This window comes from Theropithecus gelada, chromosome 5, assembly GCF_003255815.1.
Source record: "Theropithecus gelada isolate Dixy chromosome 5, Tgel_1.0, whole genome shotgun sequence".
Classification (NCBI taxonomy): Eukaryota; Metazoa; Chordata; class Mammalia; order Primates; family Cercopithecidae; genus Theropithecus; species Theropithecus gelada.
Window position 1 is genome coordinate 19,727,288 of NC_037672.1, and position 27,074 is coordinate 19,754,361.

The 27,074-nt window shown below is 39.5% G+C and overlaps 1 protein-coding gene across 7 annotated transcripts in view; it reads right to left on the reverse strand.

Annotated features, from left to right (window-relative positions):
* The window catches only part of KCNIP4 (potassium voltage-gated channel interacting protein 4), a 1,213,657-nt gene that overhangs the window by 111,828 nt on the left and 1,074,755 nt on the right, over positions 1–27,074 (reverse strand). For all 7 annotated transcript variants that reach the window (XM_025385254.1, XM_025385250.1, XM_025385255.1 and 4 more), the window contains one exon: positions 12,523–12,647. In XM_025385254.1, the coding sequence (XP_025241039.1) occupies positions 12,523–12,647 (125 nt within the window). The remainder of the gene's footprint in view (positions 1–12,522; positions 12,648–27,074) is intronic.

Below are 27,074 nucleotides of genomic sequence, written 5' to 3' on the forward strand. Positions count from 1 at the left end.
AAAATCTCAAAGGGTTCATAAGACAGAGTCTTAGTATTATTTCTAAATACTGGTTCTTCAAGTGATATTTGAGTTTGAAGTACATCAGTTCATACTGCTCCCAGACTAAAACAAAAAAATGTCTTAGGAGGATTAGCTGAATCTAAGGAAACTTTTAGGAACATTAACCAGAAAAATTCAGTAGAAGCAAGTTTTATTGACTATCAGAATGCTGCTTGTTCCCCCAAATCCAGCTTCCCCTTTTATATTTATACACTGATGTTTAGCCAGAAACTACATTTTCCAGCTTCCCCTGTAGCTAGATGATCCTTGTGACTAAGTTCAAGCCTCTAATGTGAATAAAAGTGATGTCGAGACTCTTCACGTTATCTTTAAATGAAGAGTCACTTACCCCTGGACTATGACTACCTCACTTTCCCTCAGGATCTGAACATGACAGTGACCCAGTATACAGGATACAGATGGTAGTAAGGGATAGCAGGACAATGTGTTGGAAGGAACCTGGGTCCCTGAATGACGTCCTGCTGGAGCAGAGCTGCCACATCAGCCTGGACCAAACCAACTATGATTTGAAAGAGAAAGAAAATGGGAGCTTTCTTACAGGATTGTTGCAGATGAATCAATACAGAAAATCTCGAATTCTTTAGAAAGACTTTTAATGAATTTTTATATTATTTAGAAGTTACTTTTACATAAGCTGTTTTTAAAAACTACCTACCCTTTTTATGTTATGTCTTTAAGACATCAAAAATTATGCTAACTCTTGATTTTTGCAAAATCCCAGTGAGGGAATCATTATGAGAAAGATTATGTTAGCTTCTTGAGGAACTCAAGGGACAGAATAAAAGTAACCACAATAAAGGCACTATTTTCAGATTTGTTCTCTGACAACTCTTCATAGGGCTAAGGACAAATCTGTGTTTTCTAACTTTCTCTGGGCGGTAACTCTCAAATTTATGTGTATGAATATACGTATAACATTATCATTGTGATAAAATTTATAAAATGTTATATAACAAGTCATTAGACATCCAGTGCTTAGCATGCACCCAAATTCAACTATATTCCAATTTGAATACAGCATATATATCTACAGAGATATAGATCTATAGCTATAGTCATACATAATTTTTCAAAAAGCAAATATCTATCTATAGATATCTATCTTTATATAAGAATATATCTATACATAGAGATATAAGAATATATTAGATTCCCCTATCATTAGATTTTTCAAAAAGCAAATAGATATCTATATTGTATACAATGTATATATCTATATTGGATAAAGATATATAACTATATAATTTTTCAAAAAGCAAATTTATATACATATATGTACATAACGTGAATCAAAGTTTGAAAGTGGGGAAAAGAAACTTTAAGAAAGAACTTCTAGATTATAACACAATTCGGAGTACTGGCATGATAACAGTGGTCCTAATAGTGTTAATGATAATAGCGATTAACAATAATAGCAGCTACATTTTGAGTGTTGTCATAAGACAGGGTCCGTGCTTTTTGCTTTACATTCACTGTCTTTGCAAAGCATCTGTGAGATGTTATTCTTCAATTTTGCAGGTGACATATGAAACCCAGGGAATATCTTGCCCAAGGGTAACCAGAACTGGAATCTAATTACATTCTAAATTTTACCTCGACATATGTCCATTTTTGCACAGAAACGAGTTAACATAACAGGTGTGGTGTGAGATCACTGGCCTTAGAAAGGCCTGCTTGCAAGGCTGGCCACTTGGATTTTGGGAGAGTGTCTACCATTCTTTGAATTCAATGGCTCACTGTGCTTAAACTGTTTAGGCAAACAATATGGTTTATGTTGAACATCTGCTTTGCTTCTTGGAGTCTGGAATTTAGGTACCTGCTAAGTACTGGAGGTCTAATGTCTTCCTTGCTAGATAACATTTTATAAATGCTATCACAGTGATTCATTGCTGGGGGAATTAAGCATTTTCTGTGAGACTTCACTCAGAAAGAATTCTTGGAAGCTTGCCTCAGGTTTCCTCCAAACATTATCCCATGTGCCTTTTCCCTTTGCAGATTTTGCTTTGCATTCTTTTGTTGTAATAAATCATAACTGTGTGGTTGTATATTGAGTCTTGTACATCCCCTAGCAAATCATCAAAACGGGAGATAATCTTGGGAGCCCCTAACATATCTATCTTCCATGTCATTCTCTCATTTGGAGAAAATAAAATTTTATTTTCTACCTGAGTACATAGGAAGACTGTATTTCTCAGCCTGTCTTGAAATCAAGTTGGACCATATTACTGATCTCTGATGGGTGGAATGTCCGTTAGTCCAAGATAGGCCCACCAAATGCCCCACACCATCTTCCTGCTCTCAACTGAGGACCAGATGCAGATGACCCAGTGGAGGAAGCCGACACCACAGGCAATAGTGGAACCACGAGATGGAAGAAGTATCCTCAATAAATGAGTTGAACAGAAACCCCATCCTGTCCCCAACTGAATCACATAGGATTAGGAAATGAAAGAGAAACAAACATTTGTTGTCTTAAACCACTGAGATACTGGAGCTGTGTGTTGCAGTATTGATCCTATTCTGTTTAATACATACGGTGACGTGCTGGATACCAACACCCCCATCTCCTTCTTCTCAACTTTGAAATATGTTGCAAGAGTGAAAGGGATTTGTAAGACATAGAAATCCCATTACTCATTTGATAGAATAGCATCTGATGGGCAAACACAGGACATGAACAATCTACCAGATGGAGGGTCTTGCAATGGAATTAAAGGAAGTTCTTTGTTATCATTTGAGATTGCTCTTAACATTTTTGAGTAGTACTTGATAAAACACATAGAAGGTTTTAAACTACTGTGTGTAGTTCTTATACTAAAGGAGCCATGCTCTTTCACTCCCCCTATTATTAGATTATTTTTCAAAAAAAGCAAATTAATAGCACTTCAATTTTACTCAGTAGATGTGGAAGGAACTAAAAATAAGAAAGTGAGAGAAGATAAAAATTTTACTGGGCTGGCCTCCAATCTTTTTGTTTGGGGTCATTCATTTGGTCACATATATTTATTTATTCACATATATTTATTTATTCACATATATTTATACCTGTCATATACAAGACACAGTCTGAAGGGCTGAGAATTTTGTAGTAAAGAAGGTGCAGGGCCTGTTGTCAGGAAGCTTAAAAAATAGGAGAGGAATCAACAAGCGAAGAGGAAACCCAAAATAAGCACAATGATGGGAGCACACAGCAGAGTCTCCAAACCTACTTTAGGAGATATCAGAGAAAGCTTTTCCACAGATAAGTCTTTCAACCCCAAAACTCTCAAGATAGCCCCGAGTCCTCCTCAATTTCCCTCACCTTTTGTTCCAAACTATCATGACATCCACTCAGCTCAACCTCCACCATATATCCAAGCCCATCATTTGTCTCCTTCTCTACTTGCTACTATCCTGGTTTAAGCCACATCTCCTTTCTGTCTTAATCTCTTGGACTAGCTTTCTAGAGGGTCTCCAATTTTACTTTGATGTCCTACACTCCGTTTTGCTTAGAGTAGCGTTCCAGGGCCATCTTAAAAAGAAAAAGAAAAAATCAATGCTTTATTCGTATCTGAACTTTTAAAAACTGGTAGTTCCCCACTATCCTTAAAATAAAATACAAACGATGTTCCAGGTTTCAGTCACTCTTGCTCACTCTTGCCTCACAGTTTTGGGCTGCTCTTTGTGCCTAGAATGTACTTTTTCTACCTTCTCATGGCTGTGCCCTTCTTGACATTGTAGATGCAATGCAACGCCACTTCCCTTTCTCTAGCTGCCCCATGGAAAGAAGCTTCCTGCTCTACTTCTTTGTAACAAATGTTATCTTCCTTCTACCACAACTAGATATTTTCTTATTTAACTATGCATTTGCTTTTTGCCCCTCTTTTCACTATCTTCACCCAATGGAATATAAACTCTAAAGAAAAATTACCTGTCTTTTTTTTGTCAGTATATCCTAAATACCTTTCACAGTGATGAGCGTGAACTCAGCACTCAGAGAATAAATAATGAAAAAATATATTGAAAGGAAGTCTAAGTATAGATGTGGAGAAGGTGTGGGCATTGTCCTGATGAAGAAGGGAGTTGTGGGAAGCAACATTTCTCACAGGAGAAAAAGTCCAGGTCAAGGCCCTTCAGAGGGGTGCACTTCAGCTGCAGGCAGTTCCTTCTGGCTGGAGCAGAGTAAATAGGGAAGAGTGAAGGGTGAGATGGGAAAAGTCAGCAGAAGCTGGTTGGTCAAGGTCTGGCTGATCATGGACTAATTGAGTCACTGCAGTATAGACAGCATCTAATCCAATATCTGACTTATAGTAGATGTTCAACAAATATTTGTTGGGTGAGCGTGTAAGACAAGTAAGTCTCTCTTCTAATAGCAAAAAAAAAAAAAAAAAAAAAAGCAGCAGCCAGCAATTGGTTTTACGAAGGAACTGACTGGTTTCTATTTGTTCTTTAGAAACACCTTTTCAGTTGCACAGTGGAGAATGGTTCAGGGGAAGACAGGACTGTCGGCAAGGAGTCTGGGCCATTGCAGACATGCAGATGAGAGGTGACAGTGACAGCAGCGTGTGAGAGGCAGGGCAGTGGAGAGAAGGAAAGGCAGAGGCAGATGTGAGAGATACAAAGACTGGAGAATTGGCTGAGTTTGGAGATTAATTAGAAACAGGAGGTTCTGAGGGAGGAGCCCAGAAAGACAACTGGATTTACCCTTTTATTTGTTTATTTTTTTTGAGACAGGGTCTCACTTTGTCGCCCAGGTTGGAGTGCAGAGGCGCAATCTTGGCTCACTGCAACCTCCACCTCCCAGGTTCAAGGGATTCTTGTGCCTCAACCTCTTGAGTAGCTGGGATTTCAGGTGCACACCACCATGCCTGGCTAATCTTTGTATTTTTAGTAGAGATGGGATTTCGCCATGTTGGTCAAGCTGGTCTTCAACTTCAGGCCTAAAGTGATTCACTCGTCTAGGTTTCCCAACGTGCTGGGATTTCAGGCGTGAGCCACCATGGCCAGCCTGGATTTCTAAGTGACTGCATAAAGGAAGGTAACATTTTTGTCAAAATAATCTCTCCACACAGATGTATGCACATAAAATATACCTATGAAAATAAAGGAGGAAACTAACAGCCTTCTTTCAAATTTTAAACTTATAAAATGTCGTGCTAAACATTTTAAATCGTACAGAGGATTAGAAGTTGAAATATCAAACTGTCCTAGGTACTTCTCATCCCACCTTACTAGAAGTTTACTGTACCTAGGACATTTTGATATTTCAATTTCTAATCCTCTGTACGATTTAAAATGTTTAGCATGACATTTTACAAGTTTAAAATTTGAAAGAAGGTTGTACACAGTGGCTCACGCTTGTAATCCCAGCACTTTGGGAGGCGGAGGCAGGCGGATCACCTGAGGTCAGGAGTTCAAGACCAGCCTGGCCAACATGGTGAAATCCCGTCTCTACCCAAAGTAGAAAAATTAGCTGGGCGTGGTAGTGCATGCCTGTAATCCCAGCTACTCAGGAGGCTGAGGCAGAAGAATCGCTTGAACCCAGGAGGCGGAGGTTACAGTGAGCCGAGATCGCGCCACTGCATTCCAGCCTGGGCGACAAAGTGAGACTCCATCTCAAACAAAACAAAACAAAACAAAAAAATAGAAAGAAACAAATAAATCAAGAAGCATCTAAATGCCACAGAATATATTAGATTGGTGCGAAAGTAATTGCGATTTTTGCCATTGAAAGTAATGGCAAAAAAACACAATTTCTTTCGCACCAACATAATGTATAACATAAACTAATGCTTAATATATTTCAAGATGACATTACTTAGTCATTATGAATTCTTAATTACATTATGAAGTTTAGTTAGTTTTGTACGTAGAAGAATAAGGAAAGAACGGAAGGGCTCTGTTATCTTTTAAAGATATTAAGTAAAACATTTATCATTTATCTTCTTACCTACATGGATATTAATATCCTAAATTTTGAAAGGATAGTTTCATGTCCATAGAATCTAAGCCATTGTTCAAGCTCAGACATGGCAGTGGTAAGGTTTGAACCCGGGACAGCGCTTGCACTATGTCAGTCTTTGGAAGTCAAAAGGGAAGTCGTGTTAACTGCTTAGGCTCATAGACAGTCATCCCTTCAGAAAGCCCTTCTTGTTGGAAATCTGACAGACCTGCTAAGGCAAAGGAAATAGCATTTTAACTCTGTTCTTACCTTAATTCTAAAGTATATGAATAACGCTTTGCACTTAAGAAAGGCCTTTTATCTGAGTCTTTCAAACGCTGAACAAAACCAATTATTATCCACACTCCTTCCTGGTTGAAAGAGAAGATTTTAATCCCTAATTTGCTGACAGAGAGACAGAAGCCGGCAGGAATGAAGTGGTTTACTGAGGGTCACAGAGTCTATGAAAGCGTTCAAGAATAACCCTGAGGGCTTGTGACAAAAGAGCAATTGCCTTATGCAGTTAGCAGTGAATTCCTCTGTCCTAATCACTGCATCTTATTGTTTCTCATGCAAAGTTTAGGGGAACTAAACTTCTCCTCTCTCCTTTCCCACCATAAATGGGACTTAGTGCTTTTTATGTAAATGTACTTTGTCAAAAACGTAGATCCCTATAATTTTATCCTCCACTTGTTTCACTTACTACAGAAGTTCCCAAACACTTCGAATGGGGTGGAAAAGCCCCATCAAAGAATTCAGATGTCCTGCTGGTTCCTTTGGCTACATCATCAAAACTCTTGCAGAAATGGAAAAAAAAAAAAAAAAAAAAAAAAAGTATGGTTCTGTTCTTGATGAAATGCCCAAGGAGGGTGTCTGGATAACAAGCCAAACACTGAGAGTGGGGATTAACTGCGTTTGAGATGTGACTGCAGAACACGTTCAGCTGCTTTGCTCTACGGGGATCGCTGCCTCCTCACAAGCTCCACTGTGATGGATACACCCTATGTGACCCCCAGTGAGTCACACCTTTTCAACTCTCCTCATCTTGAGTGCTGAGATATGCAGAGCGTGAGGTCCCCTGAGCAGACTGTGCCATGGTCAAGCCTTCATGACCCCTGTGACCCACATGTACATGTCCAGAAGGTCTCCCGGAGCCAGTAAGTCTGGGACAACAGGAAAACCACAAAAGAAGAAAAACGGCTAGTACCTGTCTTAGCTGATTAGGCAACCTTGCAACATTCTACCCTTGTAGCATGCTCTACCCTAACTGATCAATCAACCTGGTGACACTGTGCTCTATGACCCCTCCCACCTTGTGATAATGTATCTTGCAACCTTCTTCCCCCACCCACAATAAATGGCCCCTAACTGTAACTTTCCACTGCTTACCCTAACCTATGAAATTAGCTCCAATCCCACCACCCTCCACCCTCCCAAAAAGGGCTGACTTCCTTTTTGGACTCAGCCCACTCGTACCTGGGTGACTAAACAGCCTTGTTGCTCACACTTTGCCTGTTCAGATTGTCTCTTCAATTAGGTGCGTGCATAACACAGAGTTGATGGGATGAGATGCCACACCCATGATTGTACTACCCATTATAGGACTAGAGAGACTCTATGTTGCTGGCTTTGAAGATGCCAGCTTCCATATTACAAGGGAGCCTGCAAGAGGGCCAGGTGGAAACGGACTGCAGGTAGCCTCTAGGGGCTGTGCGGCCCCACATTGACAGCCAGCAAGGGGAATCTCATATGTGCAACCACAAAGAATTGAATTCTGCCAACAACCGCAGGAGCTTAGAAAAGGATCCACGATCCAGAAAGAAATGCAGCCCAATCATGATTCTAATGGTGGCCTCATGAAACTCCAACCAGAGCACTTAGCTAAGTCATTTCTGAACTCCTGATCCTTGGGACAGTATGTTATGAATGAATGCTTTCGAAATCCATTACTAAATGGATTTAGAAATCCATTTAGTATTTGGCAAATAGTTACCTGCCAATAGAAAATGAATATAAACATCCTTCTATTTTAGATAAAAAAGATAGATAGTAACATAACATTTTATGTCAAAAGGACATTAGCAGGTATTAAAGTGATGCCTCAATGATATAGTTGATTCTAAGGGATCATTTTACCTATTATAATCCAGAGCAAAGAAAAAAAAAGAAAGCGGGGAAAGACTCCATAGAAGAAGGAACCAGGTGTCTGAAGCATAGAGGTCTAACTCTTTGCAACTCATCCTGTGCCTTAAAAATGGGAAGAATAGGCTATATATTATTAATTAATGACAGAAAATGCCAAAGCGGCATTGGCATCACTATATTAAAACTTAATGCCCCAGTATATCATTTATAACCACCTAAAATTGAACTGAAGCTATAACTGGTTTTGAAAGAGTGCAGCAAAGCAAGATTATGAAACAGGTATATTGATATTTGTGTGACCTTTTGACCATGTGTTCTCAAATATGGCTTTCTGTTCACTGTCTGTTATAATGTAAAATATTCTTAATAAATTAAGGACTTCAAATTAAAAGAAAGAAAAATTCCTAAGCATCATTCAAGAGTTAACTGAATAAAAATCCTCAAAAATAAGACCTGTTACCTCTCTCCAACCCCTACACACACACATACGCCCACACACAACACACATGCACTTCATATACACACCAAAGACTTCATGAAGTTCCAATGTAGCTAGCCTAGTCATTGGTATTTGCCATGATAGAGCTCATCACTAACAGGTCACTTCTTTTTGTGCTAGAAGCACCTTGTGTATGTTATATATCTAGTTCAGTGGTTCTCAATCTTGCCTACACAACATAATTACTTGAAGAGCTTTATAATTCCTAATGCTGAAGCTTTTTCCTAGAGCAATTACATCAGACTCACCAAGCATAGTAGCCACTATTTTTAATTTGTAAAGCTCCCCAGATGGTTGCAACATGCATTTAAGTTTGAGACTGCTGATCTGTAGATAATAGTTTGCATTTTCTGCATCCTTCCTAATACATAATTATGTAGTCCAAAACCCAAACACTGCCTGGGAAGTATGTAGGCCAACCATGACTGTCCCACTTTGACGGATCATACAGCTGAGGTTGACCATTTGGGACCACACTACAATAACTCCTTTTTATTGAACTTCATGTTTATTATATTTCTTTCTTTAAAAAAGTACAATCTAGTTATCATTATTCCAGTTTATAGACAAAGACACATGGTCTCCTGAGTTAGAGGGAACTGTCCAAATGAGTAACGTGACCTGAGGCTGAGTGACACCAAAGCTTGTGATGCCTGCACAAAACCAGTGATTCTCAAAGTGTGGTCTCTGGACCAGTAGCATCAGCATCACCTGGGAACTTGTAAAAAAAAAAAAAAAAATGCAAATTCTGTGACCCAATCCCAACCCTACTAAGTCATAATCTTCCAAGATGGGGCCCAGGAATCTGTGTCTTGACAAGCCCTTCAGGTGATTCTGAGGCTCATTATAGGTAGACAGTGTACTATATTCTTCTGTCTCTATCAGCTGCTCACCTTTGGACACTCAGCATCTGGCAAGAGACCTAAAAATGTGTGGGAGCCTCAGTGAGTAAGATGGGGTAAGGGAGGAGATTTTTCTCTCGCTATCTTCCCTTCCTCTCATTTCCAATTTACATTAACAATCTATGTTGAAAATGTGAGGGGATGTATCAGAGATACCATATGGGAAAAAAAATGGTGGAGTTATGCTGGTCATATTTACTTGCAGGGGTCCCTGGCTATGTTGAGCTACTTTCACACAAGTGTGACCATTTTAATATGTTGACGAATGGTTTATCCTTTGAATCAAAGTATGGAGAGTTTTCAAAGTTTCATTAAAAATGAGTATCCCAACTGTTTCCAGGGAAATGAGTTTGTGATCTTAAGGGCTTTGGGGTAATTGGTGTTCAGGGAACCAAGGCAGTTGGTTTCCTTTCTCGGATGGAAGCTGCTTCAGTTTACTACCATGCTATAAAACCCAAGTGCCGCTGACCTGCTTAGTGTATTTCTGCTATGCTTAGGGTTCATTTATTAGAACTGTACATTTGACTAGGGGGAAATCAAAATTAAAAGGCCACTCGTGTTTGATTTATCAGAGATGTCTATTAATATTTTCTGAGCAAACTGCAAAGTCCTTTCTTTTAAAGAAGTATATAAAATAGGCTTTTGGCATATTCAGGTCTGATGGAAATTTGTCTCATGGGGCGGCGTGAGATGGGAGAAAGAGAAAGCAATAAAGATAGAGAAGAGAAAAAAATAGAGAAAGAGGAGAATGGGGAAGAGCTGAAAGGAGACAATAATTCACAAGGGGAAGAGACAGAAGAGGTAAACCAAAAAAAAAAAAAAAAGGAGAGAAAGAAAGGAGGAGTCAAGAAATAAGAGGCAGAGTCAGAAGGATTAAAAAAGGGGAAAGGAAAGAGTTTTGGAAAAGCGGGGAAGGAGAGAAAAGGAAGAAGAGAAGGACATATGGGCAACAAAAGATAAAATAAAGCAATGAATGCAGACTTTGGAGCCTAGCAATTTATTGTGAAGTGGCACTTGTATTAGACATGCTGCAGAGATGCTGGCTCCAAAGGTTAATAATGGCAGTAATCATGATTCCAATTTATAGCAAATGCAATGAAAGGCAGCCAGACCCCAAACAGAGAAACCCTACGGGATGGCAGTGGAATAATAACATAGCAGCAGTCGAGGAATACAGGGATGCTGGGAGATTGGATTCAGTTCTCCTGTGTTCGACAACTATTTTGTATCTGGTGTACAATCCAATGTTAAAAAGAAAAAAAGTATACTTATTACTAGATGTCTGAATCAGAGCAAAGAAGTTTAGGTGTTTACATGAACACATTTGAAGTTTTATTCTGTGATTCGCCTCCTCTGAGCACTGACTTTTGGTCCAGATTGGTCTTTTACACCTCCTTTCCTTTCTGTCCTTGCTGCTCATTGTTTCTCTACTGCCAGTGGTCAGTACCGCTGTTTCATTGCAAATGCCTGCTGTCTCTGAAGCAGAGCCGTTATAGAATAGGCATAACTACTCATCCTCTTTCCTAGTTGTCGAAGCCCTTTTCTCTTTATGCAGGTTTATTTATATGTATTGTCTTGATAGATTACCCATCAAGATTCCTTTTAATCAGCGGTTTGTGTGTGTGATGAGCACTCATCTCCATTATAATCTCCTCTGCCCCCATCTATTGCCACAAAGTCCTAGCTCTTTGCAGATCATTAAGTTTTGGAGGAGAAACAAACTTACTCTGCATAATAGAGGGAGAAAAACTTAGAAAGCTCAGGGCAAGGAGAAGGGGGTGAGGAGCAGAAATGGGAGAAAGACAGACCCCATTCATTTAGACAGATGGTGGAAACTTGTGTGCAGTGTGCATGTGGAAACCCTATAAAAATATTCTGCAGTGTCAACTACCAGTATGAATTCTCTGAGTAAATTGTTGTTGTGGATCCCAAAGAAGAGGCAGAGATTCTTATCTGGTCTGCATAAGGTTGGACAAAGGCAGCAGTTGTGGCGGGGACAGATGTGAAGAGGATGGAATTAGAAGAAATCCTTGGACATCACAGACTTCTACATGCCATGGAACTGGGGATCTTAGGGGATGGATTTCAAAAGGGATCAAAGCAATTTAATTTGGATTTCCAGGGGTGCCTGTAGCTACGTTGGTTTCCATATGTATAAGAACAAACTATATGTTGGGGGGTGTATGCTATTTGATACATAAATATTTGATGCCTTTAAGGATGACCTGTTTTCAAATAGATTCATGACAACAAGTTTTCTCTCCCTGTTCAGACCATAGGCTCTGTAAGGATAGAAGTGTATCTTCTCTGACTTTTGAATAACCTGCAGCATCTAGTTCAACCCTTAGCACAAACGAAGTGTTTAGTAAGAGACTGTGTCTCATAGACTGCCTGGATCCACTCACTTTCTGTCACTCCACCCTCTGGGGTTTTTCCGGGCTCTCATTCCCTTTTGGAGATGATTCACCCAGGAGGGAGGGGCATCTGCACACCTGGATTGCAGAGAACCAGGTACAGTGACGACCTACAGATACCTCTGGTTTACAGACATTGGCAGCATGGTTTTTTCAACTATGAAAGTTATAGTAATTATCCTCCAATGCCAGGAATGGAATCCCTTGATAGACCTCAATCTATATTCAAGACTCAAGTCAAGCACCAGCCTGTATTTAAAAACTAAAGAAACAGTGGAGGTTTATTGAAATTATGTCATTATAGTTGACAAAGAGAAAATATTTCAACCAAGAACTGAATTGAATAAACCTTTCTCAGAAACTCTCTTTGTTTAATGGGCAATTACAGTGTACCAGCATGGGTGTGCCACAGAGAATCAAAGTCCACAGATACTGATTATATTCCTATCTAGGAAGGATCAGTATGAAATACACATATGATGGGGCTATCGCAGAATGGGATATTTTCCCCCTTTCCTCTCATGTCTCAATATTCCTCTGAGATCTGTGTGAAAGTAAAGTCAAAAAGAAAGTTCTTACGTTCTTAAATCCTCTGTAAAGGATCTGAAGCTCTTTCTTGGTAAATTTGCTCTGGGCTTCCAGAAGCTCAAGGGCCTCAGGCCGATGCCTGACGGTGGCCATCTCCAGTTCATCTTCCACGCTGTCTGTGGAAGAAAACAAGAAAGAGTCTTAGGACCAGCCACTGCTCACCGAGGCTTACACATAGCAACACAGGAAAACAGAAGAATATGTCTGCTAATGTCTGTGATTGTCCACAGAGGAAGGACCCTCACAATGCCAATAAGGCCTTTACATTTCCCAGTTTAAACGCATTAAGCTAAAACACTTGTACATGATTTTTTTTGCATATTCTGGTCATTAGTGTAGATATCACAACTCTAGCATTCTTTTTAAGATAAAAAAGAGCACAGGAATTTATTTCAGATAATCAGTGCATTATATGATTACCTCAAATAAAAAGTTTAAGTAGCAATATACATTACTCTATAAATCTAACAGTGTAGTAACATATATTTCTTTATTTTTTCCAACGTTTAAGTTCAGAGGTACACGTGCAGGATGTGCAGGTTTCTTACATAGGTAAACGTGTGCCACAGTAGTTTGTTGCACAGATCATCCCATTGCCCAGGTATGAAGCCCAGCATCTATTAGCTATTCTTCCTGATCCTCTCCCTCCCCCAACAGGTGCCCAGTGTGTATTGTTCCCCGGCAGCGTGTCCACGTGTTCTCATCAATCAGCTCCCACTTACAAGTGAGAACATGCAGTGTTTGGTTTTCTGTTCCTGCATTAGTTTGCTATAGATAATGGCTTCCAACTCCATCTATGTGCCTGCAAATAAAATGATCTCTCTCCTTTTTATGGCTGCATAGTATTCCATGCTGTATATGCACCACATTTTCTTTTTCCAATCTATCATTTGTGGGCATTTAGGTTGATTCTGTGACTTTCCTATTGTGAACAGTGCTGCAACAACATATGCATGCATGTATCTTTATAATAAAATGAATTATATTCCTTTGGGTATATACCCTGTAATGGGATTGCTGGGTCAAATGGTATTTCTGTTTCTAGGTCTTTGAGGAATCACTGCACCATCTTCCACAATGGTTGAACTAATTCAAACTCCCACCAACAGTGTAAAAGTTTCCCTTTTTCTCTACAACCTCACCAGCATCTCTAGCATTTTTAAGGTACAGTTAGAAAAACATAAAAGATCACCAATAGTCCAACCTGGAATTTGTTTCTATATAACAACCACTAGTTATAAACAATGGAATTGTCATTTAATAATAATCAGTTTCGTGCCCTATGTATAATGCAACTAGAAGATAGACTCTGCTAATGTTCTCTAAGGATTCCATTGAAATCAGATATTTTGCACAGCTACTTGGGAGGCTGAGGTCGGGGGATTGCTTGAGCCCAGGAGGCTGAGGCTGCAGTGAGCAGTGATGGCACCACTGCAGTCCAGTCTGGGTGACAGGATGAGACCATGTTTCAAACAAACAAACAAACAAAAATAGAACCGTAGACTGTCAGAATTGAAGGACATCTGAAGAAAGATATAAAGAGAGAGAGAAAGAAGGAAATCTCCCTAATTCATTCTATGAAGCCAGCATCACCCTAATAACAAAACCAGCAAATGACATAACCAAAAAAGAACATTACACACTACAGACTGATATCCTTGATGAACATATATGTTAAAATCCTTAACAAAATACTAGCTAGCCAAATCCAACAACATATCAAAAAGATAATTCACCATGATCAAGTGGGTTTCATACCAGGAATGCAGGGATGGTTTAACATACACAAGTCAATAAATGTGATATACCACATAAAGAGAATCAAAAACAAAAATCACATCATCATCTCAGTAGATGCTGAAAAACATTCAACAAAATCTAACATTTCTTTATGATTAAAACTCAGCAAAATTGGCATAGAAGGCACATACCTTAATGTAATAAAAGCCATCTATGACACAGCCACAGCCAACATAATATTGAATGGGGAAAAGTTGAAAGCATTCCCTCTGAGAATGGGAACAAGACAAGGATGCCCACTCTCACCACTCCTCTTCAACATAGTATTGGAAGTCCTAGCCAGAGCAATCAGACAAGAGAAAGAAAGGGCATCCAAATTGGTAAAGAGGAAGTCAAACTCTCATTGTTTGTTGATGACATGATTATTTACCTTGAAAACCCTAAGGACTTCTCCAGAAAGCTCCTAGAACTGATAAAAGAATTCAGCGAAGTTTCTGGATAGAAGATTAATATACAAAAATCAGTAGCTCTTCTAAACACTAACAGTGGCCAAACAGAGAATCAAATCAAGAACTCAACCCCTTTACAATAGCTGCAAAAATATAAAATACTTAGGAATATACCTAACAAAGGAGTCAAAAGACCTCTACAAGGAAAACTACAAAACACTGTTGAAAAAAATCATAAATGACACAAACAAATGGAAACACATCCCATGCTCATGGATGGGTAGAATAAATATTGTGAAAATGACCATACTGCCAAAAGCAATCTACAAATTCAATGTAATCCCCATCAGAATACCACCATTATTCTTCCCAGCATTAGAGAAAACAATTCTAAAATTCATGTGGAACCAAAAAAGAGCCTGCATAGCTTCATAGCCAAAGCAAGACTAAGCAAAAAGAACAAATCTGGAGGCCTCATACTACCTGATTTCAAACTATACTGTAAAGCCATAGTCACCAAAATGGCGTGGTACTGGTATAAAAATGGGCACACAGACCAATGGAACAGAATAGAGAATTTGGAAATAAACCCAAATACTTACAGCCAACTGATCTTTGACAAAGCAAACAAAAACATAAAGTGGGGGAAAGGATACCCTTTCAACCAATGGTGCTGGGATAATTGACTAGCCTCATGTAGGAGAATGAAACTGGGTCCTCTTCTCTCATCTTATACAAAAATCAACTCAAGATGGATTAAGGACTTAAATCTAAGACCAGATGCTGTACAATTTCTAGAATATAACATTGGAAAAACCCTTCTAGATATTGGCTTAGGCAAGGATCTCATGACCAAAAACCCAAAAGCAAATGCAATAAAAACAAAGATAAATAGCTGGTACCTCATTAAACTATAGAGCTTTTGCATGGCAAAAGGAACAGTCAGCAGAGTAAACATACAACTCACAGAGAGGAAGAAAATCTTCAATATCTACACATCTGACAAAGGACTAATATCCAGAATGTACAATGAACTCAAATCAGTAAGAAAAAACCCAACAATCCCATCAAAAAGTAAGTTAAGAACATGAATGGACAATTCTCTAAAGAAGATATACAAATGACCAACAAACAAGAAAAAATGCCCAGCATCACTAACGATCAGGGAAATGCAAATCAAAACCACAATGCAGTACCCCCTTACTCCTGCAACAATGGCCATAATCAAAAAATAAAAAAACAGTAGATGTTGGTGTGGATGCAGTGAACAGGGAACACTTCTACATTGCTTGTGGGAATGTCAACTAGTACAGCCATTATGGAAAACAGTGTGGAGATTCCTTAAAGAACTAAAAGTAGAACTACCATTTGATCCATCAATCCCACTACTGGGTATCTACCTAAAGCAAAAGAAGTCACTATTCAAAAAGATACTTGCACACGCATGTTTACAGTAGCACAATTCACAATTGCAAAATCACGGAACCAACCCAAATGCCCATCAATCAATGAGTGGCTAAAGAAACTGATATATTTATATAATGGAATACTGCTCAGCCATAAAAAGGAATGAATTAATGGCATTTGGAGTGACCTGGATGAGACTGGAGACTATTATTCCAAGTGACATAACTCAGGAATGGAAAACCAAACATCGTATGTTCTCACTGATTTGTGTGAGCTAAGCTATGAGGACACAAAAGTATAAGAATGATACAATGGACTCTGGGGACCTGGGGGGAAGAATGGGAAAGAGGAGAGGGATAAAAGATACAAATATGGTGCAGTGTATACATGGGTGATGGGTGCACCAAAATCTCACAAATCACCGCTAAAGAACTTACTCATGTAACCAAATACCACCTGTACCCCAATAATTTATGAAGAAAAAAAATAATTGAAGGACATCTGCTCATTTTACAAGTAAAGTGAAAAAAGAAATCAGGGATTTGGACTTGAGCTACAAAATAAAATGTTCAGATTAGGTGCTGACATGGGTAAAGTAATCAGTAGCCAGTTGGTTTCAGGGGTACATACTGGATGGACGGGGGCCTACGGGATGTTCTATTTAGGTCCATTTTGTAGTCAATAGGGTCAATAGGTATAGATAAGCTTTAAAATATTATACGTTGCTTTGTGAATTATGTTTACACTATAATTTCTCAAAGATGTTTTATGCAAAAGGGAATTTCGTGCCCATAGATGTTTGGAAAATGCTGTGAACTTTAATATAATTTTGTCACAAAATATTAAAAAATGTAGGTTTGAGAAGACCTGTAACAGAGTCCTGTTTAACTTTGCATAACCCAAATGACCCCAAAGGTATTTGTCCACAGAACCTTTTCTGGCCCAAGTAACGTCTGGTAATATCTGCACATTTGCCCTAGGGTCATGTAAGCACAAGTCTGAAAGATTTGGAAATATATTAGAGTTTAGGTGCTTGTGTCTCAAAGAATATCATCCTTCAGTCCAGCTCCTTTGAAGTAGGGTCAGATGGTGGCCTATAGGAATTCTCTCTGTTGTGTAAACCAATCCACACCTCAGATGAAGAACTTAGCAGGAATAAAAACATCCAGGCTCAGTATGAAGCCATGGCTTCCCTTTTCTATCCCTTCTTCTTGACTACACATTCTAGACTCAGAGAGAAGGATCTAAAGATAACAGTCAGCTCCTCTTGTCCCAGGACCACTAGGACCCCAATCCCTTGTCCCATGGGTCAGTTGGAAATGTAGTCCTCTTTGCCAATGTTGAGTCATTTTTGACACTACCTCTTGCTAACATCTGCTCCTCCTTATTGCTCTGCCTCACTGAGAACATTGAGGGGCCAAAGCTCTCACTTAGCAAAGAAGAGAAGGTCAGTGATACCCTAATCTTAGCGTATCTTAATTATTGCCCTCAAGGAGTTTACCAAAAAAACAACAACAACAACAATATTGGTGATGAAACAAACACTTGGAGTGGCTATATTTGTGAAAATGAGTAATAGATAAAAACAAACATTTGCTTTGTACTTTTTATATTATAATAACTTATCTGGAAAGAGTGAAATGGAAAAGCTTCAGAATAGTGATTGATGAATAAAAACAATAGAAAAGGACATGAAAAGATGAGAAGGCTAAGAATAAACTGAGCAGACAAGGATAAAATTGGTGGGAAAGTAAGTAGTTGTGCTCCTAAAGTATGTGGGAAGAGCTAAAAGTAGCTGGAAAAGGGCACCTAGGCATTAACAAATTGATCTGGGCTTTATGAGGAAAATCAAAAAAGCCAAAATGGGGCTCCTTCAATTTTCTCCTTCATTCATTTGAACAAATGGGTTGATTCTATTCAATGGGTCCTGAGATAGAAAAGATGACGGAAAATGTTGCTTTTAGACTGCTGTTGATCCAATGACTTCAACTATGTTGTATTACTGTATTTGCCAATGCAGGAGCAAATACCGTGCAATAGACCTTATGTAAATAGACAATATCGAATAGAAAGGGTATGCTTTCTTGAACAATAGCTGATGTAATCTCCTTTTGAATCATTTATAGTGCAATTTCTTCAACCTAAAATGTTCCACTTTCCTTTTCCACCTGTTAAAATGTATATATCTTTCATGATCCAATTTAAAGATAAGTGCCTCATCTCTGAAGTCTCTCTGGATTGTCCCACTATGCAGAATTGATGACCTCCTGGTCATCGTTCCTACACTCTGGTTCTTGTATAGCATGTAAAACATAACATCACGATCTGCTCATGTTTGTTTTCTCCATTGTGAGTATTTTTGCAGACAAGATCAATATCTTACATGTCTTGTTTATCCTGTGAACCTAACAGGGAGTCTGATACTCCTTTGTCACTTAAGAATAATCTGGTAAACAAACGATGTTCCCGCTCAACTTTATGATCCTCTCCAATCCCTTGAATATTTGCTGCCCTATAGGGAAATAATTTTCAAACTGAAATTTGTGGCCCGTTGGTGGACCTCAAACGTCTTCTTCAGAATCACTATGTTCTCTATTCATTGTGTTGGGAAATACAGCAAAAGTACAGGGGATTTTAATTACATTTTCTGAGCAGTCTTTCAATCATAACATAACCTTGTCTAGACCTAGTTACCCTCTACACAGGAAACAAACAAAACAGCGGATTAACTTCTGGGCCTTTGTATTGGGCAGTAATCTGAGCTGTGCTACAAACAGAGTTTCTTTCTCTGCAGATGCAAAGTCTGAGACAAAAGACACAGGGCTGGAGGATCAGTATAATTGAATTAAGTGTGTATGATAGGATGATCATCACATGCAGCATTTAAAAAAAAAAGAAAAAACAAAATAAAACAAAACAAAACAAAAAACGCTCTTGAAGTGTCTGCCTGTGGGCTCTCTTGCTTTTCCAGCAGTCTGGTACCTTACTTCTTAATGACTCCTACCTGCCAAAGGGCTGTTTCTATGTCTAGGCAGCTGACAGGCTCTAAAAACAAAACTGAAATCATCAGCAATCACCAGCATACAATAAGTTAAAAAAGCAACACCACTACCATCCTGTCTAACACGGTGAAACCCGTTCTCTACTAAAGATACAAAAAAATTAGCCAGGCATGGTGGCGGGCGCCTGTAGTCCCAGCTACTCGGGAGGCTGAGGCAGGAGAATGGCGTGAACCTGGGAGGCGGAGCTTGCAGTGAGCCGAGATCGCACCACCGCACCCCAGCCTGGGCGACAGAGGGAGACCTCGCCTCAAAAAACAGCAACACCACTGAACCCAATCAACTCTGATTCCTGAAGGCAAACTGTGGGGAGCACAGCGTGATTCGCATGTAGGACTGTGAATTCTTGTTGTGACTCAGCCACCGTGTAAGAGCCTGCATTTTGGGCGGTTTTAACCCAGTGCCTAACATTTATTGAGCCCCTGTTGTATCCCAGGAGATGGGCAAGGTGCTTGATTGGCATAATCCTAATCCTCACAATAACCCCAGAGTGAGGTGTAATTGTTTATTTTTCACGTACATGGAGACTGAGTCTCATGGATATGAAGAAATTCATGACCAGAAGTCAAATATGTATTTTTATATATATATAAACATATACGTATATCTTATGCATATATAATGGGTTTCCGTATGTATGCACAGGGACAGGATTTACACCCAGGTCTTTGATGCTACAGCTTATGTTCTTTCCACTTCGCCACAGTCTCTTTCAATACCAACAGAAATAATGATAACCTCTCTTCTCTCTTATTTTGTCAAACTCCTCAGAAAAGTTAACTATATTCATTTGATCTGTTTTCTTGCTCTCCCCTTAATCTACTGCAGGCTGACTTCTGGTTCTATGGTGGACTGAATTGTGTCCCTCCTCAAATTCATATGTTGAAGGTCTAACCCTGTATTTGGAGGTAGGGCCTTTAAGAAGACAGTTAAGGATAAGCTGGGAGTGGTGGCTCACACCTGTAATCCCAGAACTTTGGGAGGCCAAGGTGGGTGGATCACCGAGGTCAGGAGTTTGAGACCAGCCTGGCCAACAGGGCAAAACCCCAGTCTCTATTAAAAATACAAAAAATTAAGCGGGCGTGGTGGCGGGTGCCTGTAATCCCAGCTACTTGGGAGGCTGAGGCAGAAGAATCCCTTCAACCCGGGAGGCAAAGGCTGCAGTGAGCCGAGATCTCACTACTGCACTCCAGCCTGGGCAACGAGAGTGACGATACATCTCAAAAAAAAACAAAAACAACAAAAGGTAAGGATAAATAAGGTCATAAAAGCTTTGTAGGATTGGTGTCCTTTTAAGAAGAGGAAGACACACCAGGAATGTTGGGGTACCTCAAATGTCTTCTTGGGCTCACAGAAGAAAGGCCATGTGAAGACGGAGTGGGAAGATGTTGCATGGCTGGTACCTGGACCTTGAACTTCCAGCCTTTAGAACTGTGAGAGAATAAATTTCTGTTGCTTAAGCCAACCAGTCTGTGGCATTTTGTTGCGGCAGCCCTAGCAAACTAATATATCTACCTATATTCAAATGACACACAACACTGATAAAAGCAGGTCTTGTTAGCCACAAAGTTTGCACAGTGAGTGCTGGGCAGTTTGCTAGCCAATTATGTCATTTCATCTTCACAACACCTTTCAAGAGAAGGATTATCACCCCTATTTTATAAATGAGAAAATTGAGGCTTGGAAAGTCTAACTTGGCCATAACTCAAGTAACCCTTGGCCAAATGACTAGTTAGCAAACAAGGTGAAGACAGGTGTCTTCAGCAGCCCAAAGTCCAGGTTACTGAGCACTGTGCTGGGAATGTCAATAGCAACCATCACCCTATGGAGAACTTTTGCTCTAAGCCTGGTTGTATATTATCTCCTTTTAATACAGACAGAAGTTCAGTGAGATAGCTACATTTTACAAGAAGTCATGTAGCCCTCATTCTACAAGGAGTAAAGTGGGACTCACATTTCTTAAATAACTTACTCAAGGTCACACAGCTTCTAAATGACAGGGCTGGGATTTAATCCCTGGCTTTTTGACACCAAAGACCATGAGCTTAGTCAATATGCTATTTCAAGAGATGGCAACAATTAAATTACTTGGTTCAAAATCCTAGGGGATAAAAGATTTTAAATCACAAACTAGTTGGCTGCTGAGCCTCCAATGCCTGGATTTCTTTCCAGGGAAAATATGCCTCGGGCACCTTCAGATCACCAGACCAGCCAGACCAGCCGACAAAGCTGTGCTGATAAGAAACACATGGTAGAATAAGGTACGAAGTGATGGGATCTCAGAGCTGGAAGGAACACAGGAAGTTGTTTTTCTGCATTTTACCCCTGTGAAATTTAGATTTGGGAAAGATGAATGTTTCGTTTGAGACAAAAACCAGAACCAGATGGGACTCTGGCCTCTGGAGTCATCTCCAGGCCATGCCGACATATCATCACTCAGGCATCTTGCAGAGGAGCCAATTCAAACGTGTATTTGCATCCAGAGATAAGCGAAATACAAATAGTATTTTAATTCATGGAGCTTCTAACAAATTTAATTTTAATCAGACAACAAATTCCCAAACCCAGACACCCTTGAGCATCCTGGCTGTCTCTTTTTGTCCTTTGTTCTTTAGATTTCAGTCTCTCAGGGCCGAGGTTGTCCTAAGTTTGACTCAACAGTCCCCTCAGGCCATGACACAATTGGGCTAGAAATTGGAATTCAAACCATTTGGGAACAACAGAATGAGTATTAAAAATAGGCATCGTTCTCCCCTTTCTCACAACTTCTCTTAAAGTACAATAGAAGCTTGGTACAGCTCAACTCATAATTATGCAAATTTGACTCTGAGGTCAAACCATGCTGTCCAGAACACGACTACAGAACATCTTGCCTTACGAACAGATATGAGTGTGAGTCCTACCTTCTGAAGACATGCTTTGGAAACAAGTCTTCTAATGCAGAAACCAAATCATATTATGAAGAAGAATGTCACTTTTTGAGAAAGCTGATTCAGAACTCAGGCCGTGTGCGCAGAGGCGAGTCCTTGTCTATAAAGCATGAAGCACTGTGAGGCTGTTGGCTTCGTTCTTTTACTTAGGTCCTGCCAAAAGACTGGAAGGATTATCTTACTTGGCACCCTGAAGGTGCTGCATAAGATAATGTGAAATAAATAACTACTTGAAGCATTCCAAGAACAGTGAGTGTATCTACAGCAGGTCTCATTTTTTTTTTTCTTTTCTTCTTTTATCTTGAGATGGAGTCTCGCTCTTGTTGCCCAGACTGGAGTGCAGTGGCGCAATCTCGACTCACTGCAAGCTCCGCCTTCCAGGTTAAAGCAATTCTCCTGCCTCAGCCTCCCAAGTAGCTGGAATTAGAGGAACGCCCCACCACACCTGGCTAATTTTTGTATTTAGTGGAGATGGGGTTTCACTGTGTTGATTAGGCTGGTCTCAAACTATTAACCTCAGGTGATCCACGTGCCTCGGCCTCCCAAAGTGCTGGGATTATAGGCGTGAACCACCGCACCTGGCCCCATTTCTAAATACAACATGACTCTTATTTAAAAATAAATGTATCCATTTGTCATTCTAAAGATATTATAAATATTGTAACTTTAAAATTCTATTTGAGCTGAAATTAATTTGTCTAGACAAAGCTTCAGCCTGCTTGACTTATATTGTTTTATCTCATTGATAAAAATACCCTCTGAGCCATTACTCCTAATGTTTACGTTTTATTACATTGGCCTAATAGTGAGTTGATCCATATGGCAATAACGTCATAATAAGGTTGGCCACTTTCTAATGATATGTTATATATTATTAGATATTTAGAAGCTTGGTCCAGTGGTGGATACTGGAGGAAGATTTCCAGTGCTGAAAGATTCTTGACCATAGCATTCGATACTATTCCTGAGAACTTCTAGGATAAGGAGGTGATGCTATTGTTTGTTTAATGTTCAAGTCTGATATGTCAGGACAGAGAAAAAGCTGCCTGGAGGAAGATTTCCAAAGCGAATTTTCATGGCACTGTTATAATTTATTTCCGCCCCTCTTTTCTACTGCAAAAACTTGCAGGGGGATGACAATATACTCACCATTCCATTCCTCGATTCCACTGCTCACAAAGCTCAAAGAGGGTGTCATGATAATCAGCTGAGGAAATAGTTTCTTGGGTGGAGGAATGTGCTGAAGTCCACACAGCTGTGCGGCTGATGAGTGTGGGCAGGGGGAGCCAGGACCTGCCCCAAACATGTCTTTCCTCTTCCTGTTACATCATTTGACCTTCTTGGATAGAGAGTTTAAACTGGGGCCAGGTCCTGTAAGCAACTCTTTAGGCTTTGACAATTTTAAATGCTTTATTGCAAGAATGCAGAGGTCTAGGAACTCCCTTGCCTTTTCCTATCTTTATTACTATTCACCCAGTCACCTACCAAGAATTATTTTCAGGTGCACATGGAGAGTATAGAAGCAATTAATTCCAAGCTGATCACACACAGGCTGCAAGTAGAGAGCAATCAATCCATTCGAAACACTGCGGGTGTCCTAGGCCTTCCCAGACCATCCTGAGCAATTGGAATCCTGATGTTTTAGTTAGTTTGACATGTATTTCTGCAACCCTGGCCCTCAATGTACATTAGAACCAAAATACAAAAACAAACACCAAAAAATGAACAAAACATTTATAATTAGTACTTTATCTTATTTAATATTTGTATATCACATTGAAAATGAACACTTCTTAAAAATGGCCATTTAGTTTGAACGCCTTCTATTATAGGTGCTTGTTAGCAATGACATTGCAATTTCCATTCCAAGAGAATGAGAATTGCTTTGCAATTTCATAATTGAATTCAATCACTTGTGAAATATAACAACCCAGTGGTGAACAGCTGAAGCTATTTGTCACAGCACTTATGAAATAGATTGTCTCTACCTTATTTGTAAACATAAATAACTCTTCAACAAGCTTAGATTTTAAAAAATAATCACCTAATTGGAATGCTTATTATCAGCATTAACCATATTATTACTACAGCATCATGAATGGCCTCTTATGGTAGGAGTTATTATTATTATTATCATTATTATTTTGAGAAGGAGTCTTACTCTGTCATCCAGGCTGGAGTGCAATGGTGTGGTCTCAGCTTATTGCAACCTCCACCTCCTGGGTTCAAGCGAGTCTCCTGCCTCAGCCTCCCAAGTGGCTGGGACTATAGGCACGCACCACCACACCTGGCTAATTTTTGTATTTTTAGTAGAAAAGGGTTTCACTTTGTTGGCCAGGCTGGTCTCAAACTCCTGACCTTGTGATCCTCCTGCCTCGGCCTCCCAAAGTGCTGGGATTACAGACATCAGCCACTGTGCCTGGATGAGTTATTATTTTTTAGGTGGTAGGGTCTCAACTGATTTTTGGTAAATGAGAAAAACAAAAATATCGCCAGTCATTATACACAGACAGAAAATCTACAATAGGAATGCTGAGGGGGCAAAGGAAGGAAACAAGAAATTTAATTGAACTTACACATAAAGACAGACCAGAAGAGACTGATATTCTCTTCAGGAAAGGCAAAAGCTGAGAGGGATTATGAGCAAAGAGAAAAATTTTAAAAAGCAATGGTACATGGAGAGAGATGAAGAAAGCCCAGATTAGTTTATGAAATTAAAAATGCCCTATCCAAGGAGTGTCTCTTGAACTTTGATAGACTTTCTCCTATTTGTCCTAAAAATCTAATATTAAGACACATGTATGTGTATATTTATTACAACACTATTCACAATAGCAAAGGCATGGAATCAACCTAAATGCCCATCAATGGTAGACTGGATAAAGAAAATGTGGTGCATATATACCATGGAATACTATGCAGCCATGAAAAAGAACAAGATTATGTCATTTGCAGAAACATGGATGGAGTTGGAGGCCATTAGCCTTAGCAAATTAATGCAGGAACAGACAACCAAATAACATATGTTCTCACTTATAATTGGGAGCTAAAAGATAACACATGGATACATAGAGGGGAACAACAGACACTGGGGCCTACTGGAGTGTGGAGGGTAGGAGGAGGAAGAGGATTAGGAAAAATAACTAGTCAGTACTAGGCTTAATGTGACTGCCAAGTGGGTTCACCTTACCCACTGCCTAGACAGAGCCAATTTATCAAGACAGGGGAATTGCATTGGAGAAAAAGTAATTCATGCAGAGTCAGCTTTGCGGGACACCAGAGTTTTATTATTACTCAAATCAGTCTCCCGGAGCATTCAGAGGTGGGAGTTTTTAAGGATAATTTGGTGAGTAGGGGCTCAGGAAGTGGGGAGTGCTGATTCGTCAGGTTGGAGATGGAATCATAGGGGGCTCGAAGTGGGGTTTTCTTGTTGTCTTCTGTTCCTAAGTGGGATCTCAGAAATGGTTGAGTCAGATTATCGATCTAGGTGGTATCAGCTGATCCACTGAGTGCAGGGTCTGCAAAATATCTCAACCCCTGATCTTGGGTTTGACAATAGTGATGTGATCCCCAGGAGCAATTTGGGGAAGTTCAGACTCTTGCAGCCAGAGGCTGCATGACCCCTAAACTATAATTTCCAATCTTGTAGCTAATTTGTTAGTCCTGTAAATGCAGATTGGTGCCCAGGCAAGAAGGGAGTCTTTTCGGGAAAGGGCTATTATCAATTTTGTTTCAGACTCAAACCGTACACTAAATTATTTCCCAAGATTAGTTCAGCCTACGCCCAGGAATGAACAAGGACAGCTTAAAGCTAGAAGCAAGATGGAGATCTCTTTCACTGTCATAATTTCCTCAGTTAAACTTTTGCAAAGGAGGTTTCATTCATACCTGGGTATTTACGACCAGACAAAATAATCTGTACAACGAACCCCTGTGACATGAGTTTACCTATGTAACAAACCTGCACATGCACCCCTGAATTTAAAAGTTAAAAAAAAAGTTGAATACACAGAGATAGAGAATAAAACAATGGTTAAAGTGGGGAGGAACTAGGGAGATGTCGTCAAGGTATAGAAAGTAACATATAGGATGAACAAGTCTAGAGATCTTAAATTACAACATGAAAATTATAGTTAATATTGTATTGAATTTTGGATCTTTGCTAAAATAATAGATTTTAGGTACTCTTACTACATATGAAAAATGGGTAACTATGTGAGATAATGAATATGTTACTTTGCTTGACTAGAGTAACTGTTTCACCATTTATATGTATATCAAAACATCACGTTGTATACCATAAATATATATAATAACATTTCAAAATGTTTATACAACTTCTGAAATTGAGTCAGTAATAAAGAATCTGCCAACTAAAAAAAGCCCCAGACCAGATGGACTCACAGCTGAATTCTACCAGACATACTAAGAACTGATACCATTCCTACTAAAACTACTCTAAAATATCAAGGAGGAGGAGCCTCTCCCTAACTCATTCTATGAAGCCAGCATCAGCCTGATACCAAAGTCTGGCAGAGACTCAACCAAAAATGAAAATTTCAGACTAATATCCCTCATGAACATAGACACAAAAATCCTCAAGAAAATACTAGCATATTGAATCCAGCAGCACATCAAAAAGTTAATACACCACAATTAAGTAGGCCTTGTTCCTGGAATGAAAGGTCGGTTCAACATACGCAAATCAATAAATGTGATTCACTACAAAAACAGAATCAAAAGCAGAAACATTATGATCATCTCAATAGACGCAGAAAAAGCTTTCAGTAACACCCAATATCCCTTTATGATAAAAACCCTCAACAGACTAGGCATCTAAAAAACATAGCTCAAAATAATAAGAGCCATCTATGACAAACCCAAAGCCAGCATCATACTAAATGGGCAAAAGCTCCAACCATTCTCCATGAGAACTGGAACATGACAAGGATGCTCAC